At 37.5% G+C, this 15,292-nt stretch overlaps 1 protein-coding gene across 2 annotated transcripts; it reads left to right on the top strand.

Annotated features, from left to right (window-relative positions):
* Positions 1-106: 106 nt before the first annotated feature.
* Positions 107-13,637, top strand: LOC116720034 (ras-related protein Rab-3D-like). 2 transcript variants are annotated; one of them, XM_032563032.1, is made up of 6 exons: positions 107-958; positions 4,767-4,841; positions 4,911-5,144; positions 9,677-9,795; positions 12,644-12,768; positions 12,908-13,637. In XM_032563032.1, the coding sequence occupies exons 3-6, from the start codon at positions 4,911-4,913 to the stop codon at positions 13,093-13,095; spliced, it is 666 nt and encodes a 221-aa protein (XP_032418923.1). In that variant the 5' UTR covers positions 107-958; positions 4,767-4,841; the 3' UTR covers positions 13,096-13,637. The 2 variants fall into 2 exon arrangements, with proteins under 2 accessions (XP_032418923.1, XP_032418922.1); XM_032563031.1 differs by lacking the exon at positions 4,767-4,841.
* The last annotated feature ends 1,655 nt before the right edge of the window (positions 13,638-15,292 follow it).

Here is a 15,292-nt window from a genome sequence, read left to right as displayed (position 1 = left end):
ACCCAAAAATATTTGACTCAGACCATAAATGGTATACTGTAGTGAAAACTGTTGTTAAAACAGAAAATGTTAAGATGAAAGCAAATAAAAAATGTGTTACTTATTTACAATAAGAAGTAGTTCTCAGAGCTTGACATATCCACTTAAATATTTATTTAATAAGCTACTGATATATTTGTTTAAAATCGCTATTGATCAACATGAAAAAAGAAGTAATATTTGATTTTCTGTTTTATGAACTGCAGCACTTCTGGACTTCCATAGAGGGAGGAGGCCAGTTTAACAGGACATGCGCTGATTCAGCAACTTTGGACACTCCATATGGTTGCTGACTAAAATAGTCTCCTAACCCTTTACCTGCTCTCTTTCCAGCAGTAGGCAAGGAGGACAAACATAACAGTTGACCTACACAGTGATGGGTATAAAATAGTTGTATTTAGTCGAGCAACCTTTTTAAAAAAAACATTTAAAAATAGTTTTACTACACTGTGCTTTCTTTTATTTGAGTGATATTATTATCTCTCTTCTTATCCGAGTATAATTTTAGGGTGGTCTACTTTTTGTTCTCTTCTCTCCAGGCGTGGCCCGCCTACCTTTTAGACATAATTTGGATCTCAATTTATAGCAAGATATTTTTTTTCTGAAGAACAGAGACAAAATTGTAAAAATGAAGTGTGTGATGTTAAAATATGCGCCGTTTATCATTCGTAGAAAACATTTATCCTCTTTTACGACTTTATTTTTGTGAGCTCCAACCGGAAGTGTTTCTCTTTTTTTCCTTTGTCTAACTTGACACGTTACACAGTGGATGCCCCAGTGTCAGGCACATGCGCCGGGGTGGCGGTCCGGGAGGCGAGCACCTGAGCTGGAGTGGCCAATAGCAGCACGCAACTTTCGGCTCTCAGGTGGCGGTTTGTGGAGAAGGACGGAGAAGTGCAGATCATAAACGACATCCAAGGTAAAGTTGCGTTCACGTGTGTTTCAGCCAGTCGGGGAGGCAGTGGAGGTGTTTTTTTGTTGTTGTTTGTTTTTGTATACCTACCATACCATATGGTGCTTTGTTGCAGCCAGACTAGATAAAGCATAGCCACGAGTCGTGTTTCGACTTAATGATAACTTTTTTTTACGGATTTAACTTGTAGAAAATCGGGGACATTTGTAGTCGTTTAAAAGTGGGATGAGTTGCTCTTGTTAGAGCTGATTCTTTATCTTTGCCAACTATATCTGCTTCGGTGTGGTATGTTTGCTTTCATGTGGAAAAACTTGCCTTCTTTGTACTAAACTAACTGCAAAAAACCGTCCTCCAAACAGTTTGCTGCTCATTGATGTGTAGGCGCATGCGTGGGCATGGGTGTTTTGCTGAGTGTGTGCGCAGCAGCATGCTGCCCATCCGCCTCCTCCAGGATCTTGGAAGTGGTAATGCTGAGCTGGTCTCTAGAGATCCCATCAGCAGCCAGCCAGGGAGGAGCACTACCATCCTGTTCCTCTGGGACGAAGGAAGGGGGTGGGCCGCTGATGAATGGATGGTTCAGCCTCATTATGATGCAGAGGGATGAGGGGAGGAAAGAGTGGGTGAGATATGGATGGCTTATGACAAGGAGGGGATGCATAGATGGATGAATATGGCCGAGTTAAGGGAGATGGATGACAGTGGGTGTGTGTTTGTGTATACGTTTGAGTGGGAATGTCAGTGGGTGATGGATGAAATGCACACAGAGGTTAAGAGGATGTGTTGCCCTCAGCACACCACTCAGTGCCTACAGATGCTATAAGTTTATGTGGTGACTTCATGTGACAAATGGACGGAGGGAGCGGCGGGTGACTGATAATGAGGGATACTGTGGAGGGAGCACGCCCTGGATGTGATTTACAGCCTAGTGATGATCTCTCAGAAAGCAAAGGCAGGAAGACGGATAGACATTTATTCCACCAGTCATTAACTTTGCCCGTACCGAGACGATCCAAAGTTGCAAAGTGGGCACTGCCAAACAAGACTTGTTACTCGCATCCAAAAAATTTATAAATTAAAAAATTAAACTTCTCAGAGGGCTCATGCTCTTCCTCAATGCACAGACTTTCAGATATCCAGTGTTTTCTGGCAAATCTCTGTTTTTTTGGTAATGTTCTGGAACTGCAGATATAAAAGTTTGCAATTCCAGTCATTTTTAAAGAAAATCAGCTTGTGACCGGGATGAGACAATTTTCTTCTTGATAGGCTTTGACCGGTGAACTATGGGTTGGAAACTGAAAACTCTGATGTCTTTCTGACCAGTAAGCATATTTTACAAAAGTTACTTCCAAGTGGTGCTGACCACAACTGACTTTATCTCGACTCTTAAAGGGAGGGTATTATGTAAAATGAACTTTTTTGAGTTTCATATCATGTTATCATTCAAGATTGCCTACATGCTTGCTATCACAAAGCTCCTCCTTGGAGCTGCAGTTCCCAGCTGAGCAGAGCAGAGCACTTCCCTGCTCAGCTCCATCAGACTAGCAGCAGCAGCACTAGCAAACACCTGGTGGAACTGTGAGTCTGTTGAGCTCAGCATACAAACTGCTTCTCAGTCTAACTCTAAGAACAGTTAACGGTATAATGAGAAGCATTGTTGTGGTGATGTGCTAAAGCGGAGTGTCTGTAAGAGTAGGAGCTTCTTAAAGAGACAGAGGCCAATTTCAAGGCATCAAATTGTAAAGTAAATTTTTTTTAGTTTGATTTATGCAGCATTTTTTATACTAACTGAAAGTAGCATAGTTACTTGGTCTATGTGCCTGGAAAATACATACTACCCCTTTAACTTAATGAGGTCTGAAAGAAGGTTGGCTTTAATTTTTTCTAAATATTGTTCCTACGTTTTGTCATTGTGTTTTTAAAAAGAAACTTTTTGGGCATGTCACAAATTTAAAACGGTGCGTCTTTGACAGTGTATATTTAAAATATATTTTGGAAATGTAAAAAAATAGTTTGATTATTTATAAAAAAGCCAGAGACTGCATCACACTGTATGAGTGAGAAAGAATGACACAATGTTGCTGTAAAAATAAGTTGTTCCTATTGGATACACCTGAATGGATAACCTTAAAAACTCTTTAGCTTTTGATCTGCTGAAATGTGGCTCAGTGGAAAATAGTTTCTTTTTAAGTACTCCCACAATTTTTGTGCTTCCTCTGACTTATTTTTCTCTCGTTGACAATGGAAATGTTAGACATATAGTTTTCCTCCTAAATGTTATGTCATGTTTAGTATTTCTATACAGCAAAATAACATGATCACTTAATGCTGTTATTTTACTGCTCTGCATACTGTGTGCTTTTGTCTTCTTTTAGAATAGTATAATGTTCCTCCAGATTTTCTGAAGGTCTTTTAAAATTTTACTTTTGACACTCGCTGCAGTTTCTCCCATTTTTACACCAGTATAACATCTTTTCCAGAGGATTTTTTTGCACTATGGATCTCTTAGACATTACGACTCCACAGAGAGATGACCTAACCATAACTGACAGCCAGTCAGATAGGCTATCTTAAAAGGATCTTTATGTACTTTTTCACTAACGGCCTGTCACAGTTTGCTCCAATTGCTTTAGCTAAATCTGAAAAATACCAAAGGGGTAGACATGAAACACCATCTTACCACCAGCAAGGTGATTCTCAAATAGAAGATTCCTGAAACTTCAGCACACAACATATCAACTGTAAAGGATAATGAGTCTTTCAAGACTTTTAAGGACATTTTCACATTTCTTGTCTTTTCTTTATGGAGCAAATCTGGATCTACATCCAGCTGTTGTCATTAATAAATATTATAAATGTTGTAGATATTTTCAGCTGTGTCTCACTCACCAGCTTATGCAATTCCTTGCAAAATTACTACTTAGGAATTAGTACTAATTCCCCCAGAGGTTTTCCACATTTTCACACAAACTTTAGTGAGTTTTATTTGAACACAAAGTAGCACATAATCTCTTGTCTTGTAGCAAGAAGGTCCTGGGTTTGCGGTGGGTTCTTGCCAGGTACTCTGACCCCCCATAACACTGCAAGGACATGTGTGTACAGACAATGGATTGCTTTGGAAACGTGGGCCATTGTCCTGCTGGAAGTTGAACCTCCACCCCAGTATGAAACCTTTTTTCTTTCAGCTCTGCGCTGCATTTTGCTCTACCCATTTTGCCATCAACTCTGACTAGTTTCTCTGTTCTTTACAGCAACATCTTGGTAGGTTGGAGTTGAGCAGTGTCATTTTTAGATTAAACAGAGCTCTGTGAAATGTTAGATGTTAGGGTTTTTTCATGATCTCAGAAGGGTAGGGAAATGTATATAATATAGATAATATCTTTAAATATCTGTTATTAGCTTTAACAGCAATAGTAATTTTGAGTGTCTACTGTATGTTGGTTCAAATGTCCACATTGGTGCATTCCTAATACAAATGCGCTCTTCTCTTTTCAGATTTTTTATTTTATATAAAAGCAATAAAAAAAACAGTTTTGCTCTTACTTAAGAACTGCAATTTGTGTTGCTTTATTAAATTAAATTCTGCCAGAACATGTTGAAATTTGTCTTTTATGTGACAAAAATTTCCAAAAATGTAATAATGGGAACATAGCTTTGCTGCTTTCAGAGGAATTAATAAGGCAAGTAGCTGCCAGGTGCTGCCAATTAAAAGCACTTGATTAGCTGATCATCAGCAGGTTTGAGCCCTGCTAGGTAAGACGTTTTGACAGCTTGTGGTGAAAAACAGTGTAGCAGCTGAAAATCTTTCTCATTTCAGCCATCTTGCAGAGAGTTATAAAAGTGTTGATCAGGGCTTGTTTTGAAGCTGACGAACCAGGGAAACTTGACCAAGGTGACCATGAACATATCTGTATTCTGCTGTCAAATGTGGGATCGTCCTCATTCTGTTGTCGTTCAACAGATGGCGCTAGCCCGGGACCTAGGGGTCGGCCAGGAGCAGAGGGACGCGGCCGACCAGAACTTTGACTACATGTTCAAGGTGCTGATCATCGGCAACAGCAGCGTGGGAAAGACCTCCTTCCTGTTTCGCTATGCAGACGACTCCTTCACCTCAGCGTTTGTGAGCACAGTGGGCATCGACTTTAAAGTCAAGACAATCTACAGGAACGACAAGAGGGTCAAGCTCCAGATCTGGGTGAGGTGATAAAGCAAAGGACGCTCTTTGAACTCCACATTAACAGAGACTCGCCCCTAAAACTTGCCTTCAATTATCAGCTGTCTGTGATGTGTTAGAAGGAATAGTAGGACAACTCATTTTAACGTGAAAAAAAATGAAATAAAACTACACATCCATTTTGCTACATTTTTATTTTCTTATTCCTTTCAGTCCTTCACCTCCTTGTCGATCTCTTTATGCTATTTACAAAAGCAGGTGCAGAAGTTCTTGAGTAGCTGCACTTCAAGTTTGAAGAGGATTTGATTCAAACTATTACAAATTAACTTAATGTTGAACAACAAAACCCGTTTTACATTGTTTTATTTCAAGGGAAAGTGTATTTTTTATTTTATTTATTTTTTCTTCCCTGCAGAAATTAAAAAGAAAAATTCAGATAAAGACTGAACACTGCTTTTTATTAGATGTTTTGTGAAAACATTTATTCAGCAGTGTTTCTAAAATTTCTCATCCAAGCAAAAATGCAGAATGCAACCCTAAAGTACATGAACTAAAACAAGTGTATAAAGCTGATGCACTGACATTAGAGGTAAGAGTCAAAACTCAGCAAAACCAGAATGCTGTTTCAAGATTTTGACATGGGAGAAACAGTTTCAGAAAAAAATATTGGTTAAAGACTCCTTCCTGGGGAATATTTCTCTTGTTTTTTTTTTCCCCTCCTATTCCATACACTTCAGTTTTAGTTCTGAGAAAAAGCGAACAACTCTGTTTTAACGACAACATAAACGGATGGGTTTATATATAGGCAGTGACACAAATTTTGTGGTCTAGTTTAAACTGTCAAAGCAGCGTTGTTGTTTAATTTTCTTTTTTGGGGGGTCATTTCCATTTTCGTAAATATTTTAGTCAATTTATCTTCAAGAACTATAACATAATAAGATATAAAACCAGCATACAAGATAAGATAATTTTTTTGTAGTCCTCCTGCTGTGAATCGTCATTAAAGATTTACATTCAGGGCAGAGGCGTTGTCACCTGCTGAGTGAGAGAGCATTTGCTGTAATGGAGGAGTTTCCTTTCATTTTAAAACAAAATGATTATGGAGTTAATGTGACAAATTATATTTTATTAGCATTGGGCGCAACTAATAGTACTAAACACTCTAGCTCTTGAGTGTATTCCCTAGAAAATGCAGATCCCCAAGGTTCAGTATTTTGACCAAAGTTGTTTATCTTATACAGAAATGATATATGTAAGATTTCCAAAACACTTAATTTTGTTTTATTTGCAGATGATACAAACATTTTTTGTACAGGTGAAAATTTATGCCAGCTTTGGATAGAAATTAATTTAGAGTTATGTAAATTGAAAAAGTGGTTTGATATTAACAAATTATCACAAAATTTAGTTAAAACTAAGTTTATGTTATTTGGGGATTGTAAAAGGCATAGTGATTTATACATAATAATTGATCACGTGACTGTGGAGAGAGTGACTGAAATTCGGTTTTTGGGGGTATTGATTCATAATAAAATCTGTTGGAAACCTCATATTAAATACGTTCAATCTAAAATAGCTAGAAGTATTGCAATTCTCTCTAATGCTAGAAAATTTCTAAACTCCTCTGCCCTTCATATTCTTTGTTTTTCACTTATTTTGCCATATCTAACTTACTGTGTGGAAGTTTGGGGTAACACTTACAAAACTTCACTTCAACCATTATGCACATTACAGAAAAGAGCCATTTGAATAGTTCACAAGGTTGATTTTTATTGTCAAACCAACAATTTATTTTTAGATTCTTATTTTCTGAAATTCCCAGATTTGGTAGAGTTTCAAACTGCACAGTTTATGTATAAAGTTAGAAACAAATTATTACCAGGAAATATTCAAAAATTATTTACTGATGGAGTGTGACTGTGGAGAAAACCTCAACTTCAGAACTTTGTATGTTTGAACAACAATGAAAAGAATGTGCATTTCTGTCATTGGAGGGAAGATCTGGAATAAACTCACTAAAGAGCTGAAGCAAAGTCCAAGCATGAGATATTTTAAGAAAAGACTTAAAATGGTTACTATTCAAAAGTATAAGGATGAACAGGGGTGATGAATTTGGCTGAGAATTACAGCACTGTGGATGACTTGTGCAATTGGGTGCAGGGGTGTGTATGTGTGTGTAAATATATGTGGGTGTGTAAATAGGTGAATATTATTTATGTATATATACAGGTAGATGCGTGCGTATATATATATATATATATATATATATATATATATATATATATGGGTGTATGTATTACTTTCATTTGGTTCAGGAAAACTTATTATAGTTATTATTGTTTTATTGTTTTGGAAAGGATACTAGAAATAGGAAGACTACTTATGCTATGAATTAATGAATGGAAAAGGGGTATGATTATATAAGTTAAACTTCATACTCCTTTTCAGACTTACAGTCACCGAATAAGTGGTGTATTTACATGTAGTTGAGTATGTAAATTTGATAGTAAGGTATTGTATTTACACTTGAATGAAAGAGACACTTTTACATGAAAGTCTTTATTATTATTATGTTTGTTGGTGATGTGTCTGTCTGAAGTAAATTATCATCATCATCTTTGTCAAAACTGAGTTTTCCAGCATGATCCCTAACAGAGACTGAAAGCTGAAACGGGTAACAAAGAGCACCTTTGCTGTGGTGTCTTCCCGTCTCTTTGCCGTTTCTCGCTCTTTTCCGCCTGAGTGACAGTAGACATGCTGTGGAAAACTGTTTGTTTTTACTTAATAGCTTCTCAAATCTCTGAATTCCTTTTAAAAACTATTAACATTGAAAATAGCTAACTAAAGTCTTCTTCACTCAGTTACAAGCTCTGCACTGAAGTATTGTAACTGCACTCAGCATTGTTGGCCCATGTAAAAGCGAGTCGTACAGCCGACCCCTATGGCGCCATCCTGGACCCCCTTCAGTTGCGTTTCCACAAGACAGTGGTGCTGCTGTCACACAACATGGTTCATTGATTGGGTCAGAAGGACAGGAAAGCATCACTGCTTGCGACAAGCAAGTGCGACATAAGTGGCGCGTCACTTTTGTCACCTCACTAGTAAATTGCCACATTTAAGGTTTGGGTTTAACCCCTCCTGGCCAGACAGAGTTAAACTAACTCCCGAATAAGCCAGACAATATTATAGCTTACTGATCCGCACCAACCCGATAGTTTGACAAATTAAAGCGCAACTGTGCCATTTTCTAGCAGTTTGTACCTTTGATGGCAAGTGGGCATTGACAAGTTTCAGGCATTTTGTAGTCTTGCAGCGAGGTTCTCTTAACATAAAAGAAGAATGACATTTTAATGACTATATTGGATTTGTTTGCATCATTTTGTGAAGAGACTTGTATCCTACAAGTAGTAACTGGAAATATTAAACCAATATTTTATTCTCTGTCTAGAATTGCTTTTCAGGCCCAGCCAAACATTTCTCAATTTTTCTTAAGTTCTGTGTCTCTTTGCCTTTTCTGTAGGTAGGGGTAAACTACATCTTTGACAAATGAACATCAGGTGATGTACTTGATTACTGCAGAATCATAATTTCTTTATATGCATAAAGTGCATGCCAAGCAATTCCACTGTCTCCTAGTGTAAAACACTAGGAGACAGTGAAGAACAGAAATAGCTTTTGTTGCCAAAAACTATTCCTGAAGTGTTTTTGCAATTATGTTGCCCATTAAAACATTGCTGTCTACATTAGGAAGAGATTATTTTATGTGTTTGCTGTATATTTTACCTTGTAGATGTGCATTTCATGTTCACATTAGGCTAAGCAATGAGCCTTGAAAGAACAGTTGCGGATTGAATTCTCAGAAAGCATTTTTTTTTCTTATTGATGACATAAAATATCTTGTTTAAAAGACAACAAGATTGACAGTCTCTGTGTCAGCAAAACGGGGCACAAAAAGCTGCTGTCTCTGTAGTGTCAAAACTGTAATTTACTTGAGATAATTAATAGCACTTACCTATGGGTGAGAAGTTTTTTAAATCCGTCAGTCTCTGCCGACGGAGTAGCAGAACGAGTAGAGCTTTCCATTGTTTGCCCTCTTATGTGTCGCTGCCTGTCATGAATTTAAAGTAATTTCTCTCGCTCCAGAGCTAATGACAGTTGATGTTTAACATTGTCCCCAGACGGCAGGCTTCATGAAAGATGCATGGGTTTGAGCTGCCGGAGCCCAATGTGCTTACTGCGCAGACTGACACCGGGGACAGATCTATTACTGAATGTTAGTGGAAGGCAAGGACTCCCATCTGATAACTGCACTAAATCTTATGTTCTGGGTGTTATACTTTCCTCTGACATAAGGAAAGTTCAGCAGAAAAAACACTTTGCAACAGTGATGCAACACCACATCAATATCCAAACTTTTATTTACCAGCTGATCCTTGTTTTCTGTGTCGTTTTATTGTATTTTTGTCCTAAAATCAGAGGGATGTGATTGTGCGATTGTTAGTATTTATTTAAATGACATTCTCGATTCTTACCAAGAAATCCTGTGTTTGCAGGACACGGCGGGGCAGGAGCGCTACAGGACCATCACTACAGCGTACTACAGGGGAGCCATGGGATTCCTGCTCATGTATGATATCACGAGCCAGGAGTCCTTCTGTGCGGTGCAGGACTGGTAAGGACTTCTTTCAGAGATAGTTAGATTTAAAAAAAAAAAAAATTATTGACGGCTAAAACCCCTGTGTCAGCTGAATTTAGCAATATAAAACAACTCAAACTGGCCATGTTTCTAGCCAAAAGAAACAATACTAACACTCCATACTTTCACATGAGACCACAGCATTTTATTGCCATCTGCCAGGTTTAATAAGCAAGCCTAAGCTGGTTATTATTTAGCTGGAAAATTTTCTAAACAACTACAAAGCCAAAATGGCACAAAACGGCTTTAGACAGAATCAAGAAATCTTAACACCTGTAGGGTGAACAAGAACGACTCAAGGAGGTCAGGGGGAATGATGCCAGACTGAACTACCGTAACTTTAGCATAGTAACATGAACATTGTTTGACTGCAGAAATAAAGACAAACCTAACAAAGAGTTTAACAGAGATGTTTAATATTTATTATTATACAGTTGTACCCCACAAATGTAAAGGTTTTCAGTTGTTTTGTTTTTTTCTTTTCATAAAAACAACTCAAATGCACTGTGCATATGCCTCAGGATGACTTCCTCCACAGTTGCATTTGACGGTTTAAAAGTCTGCTAGTGTTTCACGGCTTTTCTACGAACTCACTGTGATTTGCCATCTGTCTACTGTAGGGAAGGGATCATCTTACGCTTTCCTTTCACATCATATAAATTGAGCCACAAAGATCAAGTGCCCTGTGGGCTTTCAGAGCATGAAGCTGGGGTTGTGTTACCAAAAAAGTGCGGCTCACAACTTGCAGCATTCACCTGAGCAATATGCCTTAAATATGTTTAGGGGGATTTTCCTTTCATCTAACTGAGCTGATTGTTATACTTGCAATAAAAATGCATTCATAGATTTAAATAAAAATGATTATTATTGATGCAGATTGGTACATCAGTTTTTGCTGATAAACATGTTTTTCAAGTTAGATGACCTTTGGGATAATTAATCTCTTTGCTTTGCACACACCTTTTGTACCTTTATGTACGACATGTATCGCGCAAATTGACATTAAGTGAAATGCATCAAAAATTAAAGTTCAGTTATTATTTTTTTAAGTTGATGTTTATAACTCATTGAAATTATGCCAAGTTAATTGACCGAGTAATAATTTTCTTAAAGAAAAAAATCTTGAAACAAACACCTGCTTGTTGTGACATTAATAACAACATGCTTATTGGTACAGGTGCAAGGCTCCCAATAATGTCTGAACACCAGAGTTTATGTTCCTTGCTAGACTGATAAATGATTACAGCTGCTCAGCTGCTGTTGTTTGGAAGTGCGCCTGCTTTTGGTGAGTGAAAAGCAGTTAGACAGGCAGCTGTAATGCATACAAAATCTGGTTTGAAATGTTATTTCCAGATGAACAGATGGAAAAGATAGAAACCTACAGTTTTTCTATAACTTTATAAATCAATCGGCTGTAATTGAGTCTGCACAGATGTGCAGAAGTTCCCTGTATTTCCAACCTACCAAGGAAATTCAGCTCCACTGTCACGGATAACTCACCTTATGTTAACTTATCTCAAAAGTCTTCTAATCTCATTAATTTGAGATCTAGGGTTGTTATCAATTGAAGACCAATAATAGTCTAAAGCTAAAACTGCAGCTCTTTCTTTAACCCCCTGCCACCTCCCAAAACAACAACTGTTCACAATTAACTCACCCTGGTCAATGTCAAAATGTGCTAAAATAGCAATAGAAGTTTATTGTACACAAATCAGTGTGATTAAATAGAGCTAAAAATTACAACATGTCTCGCTATGTTCTGAGTTACTGGCAGCTTAGATTGTTAGATTTTTAAACTTTTACTTCAGCCCCCAATTCTGTTGGCCACTTGTAATTGTCCAAAGGTATTTTTAAAGAAATTGATGAAAAGTTTCAAAATTAACACGTCCTGGTATGTTAATGAGCACAAAATGTTAGCATTTGCTCACTTAAATCCAGTTGGGGGGTAAAGTTTATGTTCGGTTTATAACGAGTCATCTTGAGATGTCAGATTTTGGTATAGAAAATAAATAAATTAGCAACACACAAATATACATGTTTTACAGATGTGTAAAAATGAGATATTTGATTTTAAATGGACAAAGCAAACAAAACAAAGGATATGTTGGAAAGCACTCATTACCACTGTTAAATATAGTAGAGGTTCTGTGATGCTGTGGGACCGTTTTCCTTCCAAAGCCACTGGAAACTCGCTGCAGAGCATAGCATTGCAAACTCTTTAAAATACCAGCAGATTCAAAACAACTGATTGACATTTCCAGAACACTGAAAATGTTTTGACGGACACAAAACTTTTTTTTTTTCATTGCCTAAATCCTTTTGAGAAATACTATGGGCATAGAGGAAGGGTCAAAGGTCAATTTCTCTGCATGCTCTAACCTTGTAAAATGCTACAAAGGACTATGATGACTTCTTAGTAACAGTACTTTGTATTAAGATCATACAAAGTACTGTATGATGTTAATACAGTACTGATGTATTAATGACTATGTATGTCATAGTGGCACTGATGTAAGTGTATTAACAAATTTATTTTCAGGCTTTTTATACATAAATGCCAATATATGTCTGTAGTAACTTGTCCTTCTAGCTGGTGTTAAATAAATTTTAAGGTAGGTGAAGCAGATATCAGTGCAAGTGTTATTAAATTGGGCCTTACTTCCTAAATAAATGATTAGTGACCCTTAGTTACTCTGTTCATTGCCAGATTTAAATAGTTCTAAAATAAAACCACATTGCCTCATTGTTTGAAATCAACTTTTCTTCAGTGTACATGTTGGGTCAGCGGTAGAATAATTGTGAAAATGTTCTGGCTGTTTCCCAGGGCAACCCAGATCAAGACTTACTCCTGGGACAGCGCTCAGGTCGTGCTAGTGGGCAACAAGATGGACTTGGAAGACGACAGACAAGTCCCAAAAGCAGATGCCCAAAGAGTGGCTACAGAGCTTGGTAATAACACACACCCCAACACGTGTACACACATGCATGTTGCATTTGTTTTTATCTAATCTTGCAAGAGCACTCAGATCACCCGTCTGTCACTTGATGAGTTTTGATTAATCTCCCCTTTATACTTATTTGTCCACAGGTTTTCAGTTCTTCGAAGCCAGTGCCAAAGATAACATCAACGTGAAGCAGGTCTTCGACAAGCTGGTGGACCTTATCTGTGAGAAGATGAACGAGAGTGTCAACGGTTACACCAGCCAGCCAGTCAATCAGAAGGGGGACACCTTGAAGGATAAGCCTGACACGAGTCAGGGAGGCTGTGCTTGCTGATAGACGATCGGCGGCAACGGGAGCAGTTCTCTCGACCAGTTTCACTTCATACACCTAAGCAGATGAACTCCATTGGATTTTTCTCCTCATCCTTGAGGTGGTTCGAAAGATCCCTCATAATTTCCTCAGACTGTTATCCAATAAAGCCAAAGAGCTTCCTCTCTGCCTTTCTTCATAACATCCCTGCTTTAACAGTTTCCTGTAGGTGACAGCCCCTGTTGCAGTTGAGGAAGTGAACCAGATCAGCATGGATTTACTTGTGTTGCATTGCCCTCCTATGGCCATTTTGTGTAAATGCACCACTAAAAAGGCCTAAGTTTGAAGATTCCTGAAGGTTGAGGCCAAACTCGTATATGGAAGTCCTTATAACAGGTGCGCTTATTGTGTAAAAAGTATGTAACTCTTTGCTTTGAAAAGATGCCATCACCTGCCTCTATTTAACTTATTTTTGTCATGTGTGTTTAACGATTGTCACTGTACTGTTTCATTTGTCGGATTTCTAGCCTCTTAAAGTTGACAATAAAAAAAGCTGTATCTGTGCATCATGTCTCTTAGTTTTACTTTTGTGAAGTACTTCCATACTTTTTTTTCAACTTTACAACAGGAAAGGGGCTAAAATGATCTGAAATACTTTAAAATTGGATCCCAAAACCAGAAAAAAATATGTACTGAAGTGGTTACAATTATCTAAGAAGACCTTGTAATGCATAGAGAAATGAAATGATGCAACATTTTCTGAACTGATGCTGTACATTAAGAATAAATAAAATTACTAAATAAGTGAAAACAGGTGTAAAACACTGGTCAACAGCATAATTCGTAAACGATTCATGCTGTGGTGAACACCAGTGTGAAAACATAGGTGTTCAAAACAAATTTTAAGAAAAGACAGTGAAAGAGCCTGTCTACTACATAGAGACAACCAGTTTTTTAACAACCAACGGCAAAAACCCAATCACCTCAGTCTTGTCTTTGGAACAATCTAGAGCAGCTGGTCTGCTGACGTCGGAGACATCGAAAAACAAATTAAAGGATTTTAAAATCAGCTTTGTAGTACGCAGGAAGCCAGTACAAAGCAGGACAGAAGGGAGGTGTGACTGATCTGCATTTTCAACAAGCTGAAGACAAGAGAGGAAATCCTTTCTGTCACCAAAATACATGTGAATAAAAGCATAAATCATGATTTCAAAATTTTGTCTGTTGATTTTGGCAATTAAGATTTTTTATTTTTTTTTACTACAGATTTGACTTGTGTCAAATTTAAAGTCACCATTTAATTTCACTTCCAGATTAGAGACAGTGAGACTTAAAGCTTTTCTTCCAAAATCAATCTGTATTTATCTCTCTCTATCCATCTTTTCTTTAAGTCTAGTCAGACTCCCTGCCCCAGCTTAACCCTCTGATACATGAGAGACTGACTACACAGTCTTTGGTGAGTGGGTCTTTTTTGACCGGGTTGCAATAAGTGTGCTTTTATGCTACTTTTGTCATTTTGATTCAAAATAATGTTTCGTATAATACTTTCCACTGTGTTTTATTTCACACAAGAATTATTTCATGTTTGAAATAGTTTCCTTTTTCACTTTTTTAAATGTTTTTAGAACAATATGTAGAACATTTGTGACACTTCGTAGAACATTTTTAAAACAAAATGACAACAGCAATTTTACAACAGCAATGCTGAAATGTCAATAATGAACAATGTCAACATCTATTGTGTGTGTGTGTGTGTGGGCATGGGGGGGGGGGGGGGGGGTGCGAAAGAGCACATTTCTTGAAACTAGCTAGCTAACCAAGCACACTAACATTACTGTCTGCATTCTATTATGCTATATGTGTCACGCATGTGAGTGTATGTATGTGTGCATCCATCCATCCTTCTTTTTTTCTTCCTTCCTTCCTTCCTTCCTTCCTTCCTTCCTTCCTTCCAAGAACCAACCGTCTCAGAGACAGTTTCTACCCAATAGCAATAACAAAACTAAATGCAATCAAAAACAACCATTAGTCATCATGAATGATGTATGTGAGAATGTGGCTATTCTTATTTATTAGTTTTTTTTTGTTTTTGTTTTTTGTGTGTGTGTTTTTACCAGTTATTTGTTATTTCTCACATTGTGTGTGAATTGTGAGACAGTTATTTTGTGTTTTTAAGCATATGCACTGACTGATGGCACTTTTTAAATTTCGTTGTTCTTGT

Source organism: Xiphophorus hellerii, chromosome 5 (genome assembly GCF_003331165.1).
Source record: "Xiphophorus hellerii strain 12219 chromosome 5, Xiphophorus_hellerii-4.1, whole genome shotgun sequence".
NCBI lineage: Eukaryota > Metazoa > Chordata > Actinopteri > Cyprinodontiformes > Poeciliidae > Xiphophorus > Xiphophorus hellerii.
This window is presented reverse-complemented; position numbering and strand designations above follow the sequence as displayed.

Excerpts from the sequence above, each read along its gene's own strand:
- LOC116720034 (XM_032563031.1), top strand. The coding sequence starts at position 4,911 with ATGGCGCTAGCCCGGGACCTAGGGGTCGGCCAGGAGCAGAGGGACGCG. Across the intron at positions 5,145-9,676 it reads GGGTCAAGCTCCAGATCTGG|GACACGGCGGGGCAGGAGCG; the intron begins GTGAGGTGATAA and ends CTGTGTTTGCAG. Across the intron at positions 9,796-12,643 it reads TTCTGTGCGGTGCAGGACTG|GGCAACCCAGATCAAGACTT; the intron begins GTAAGGACTTCT and ends GCTGTTTCCCAG.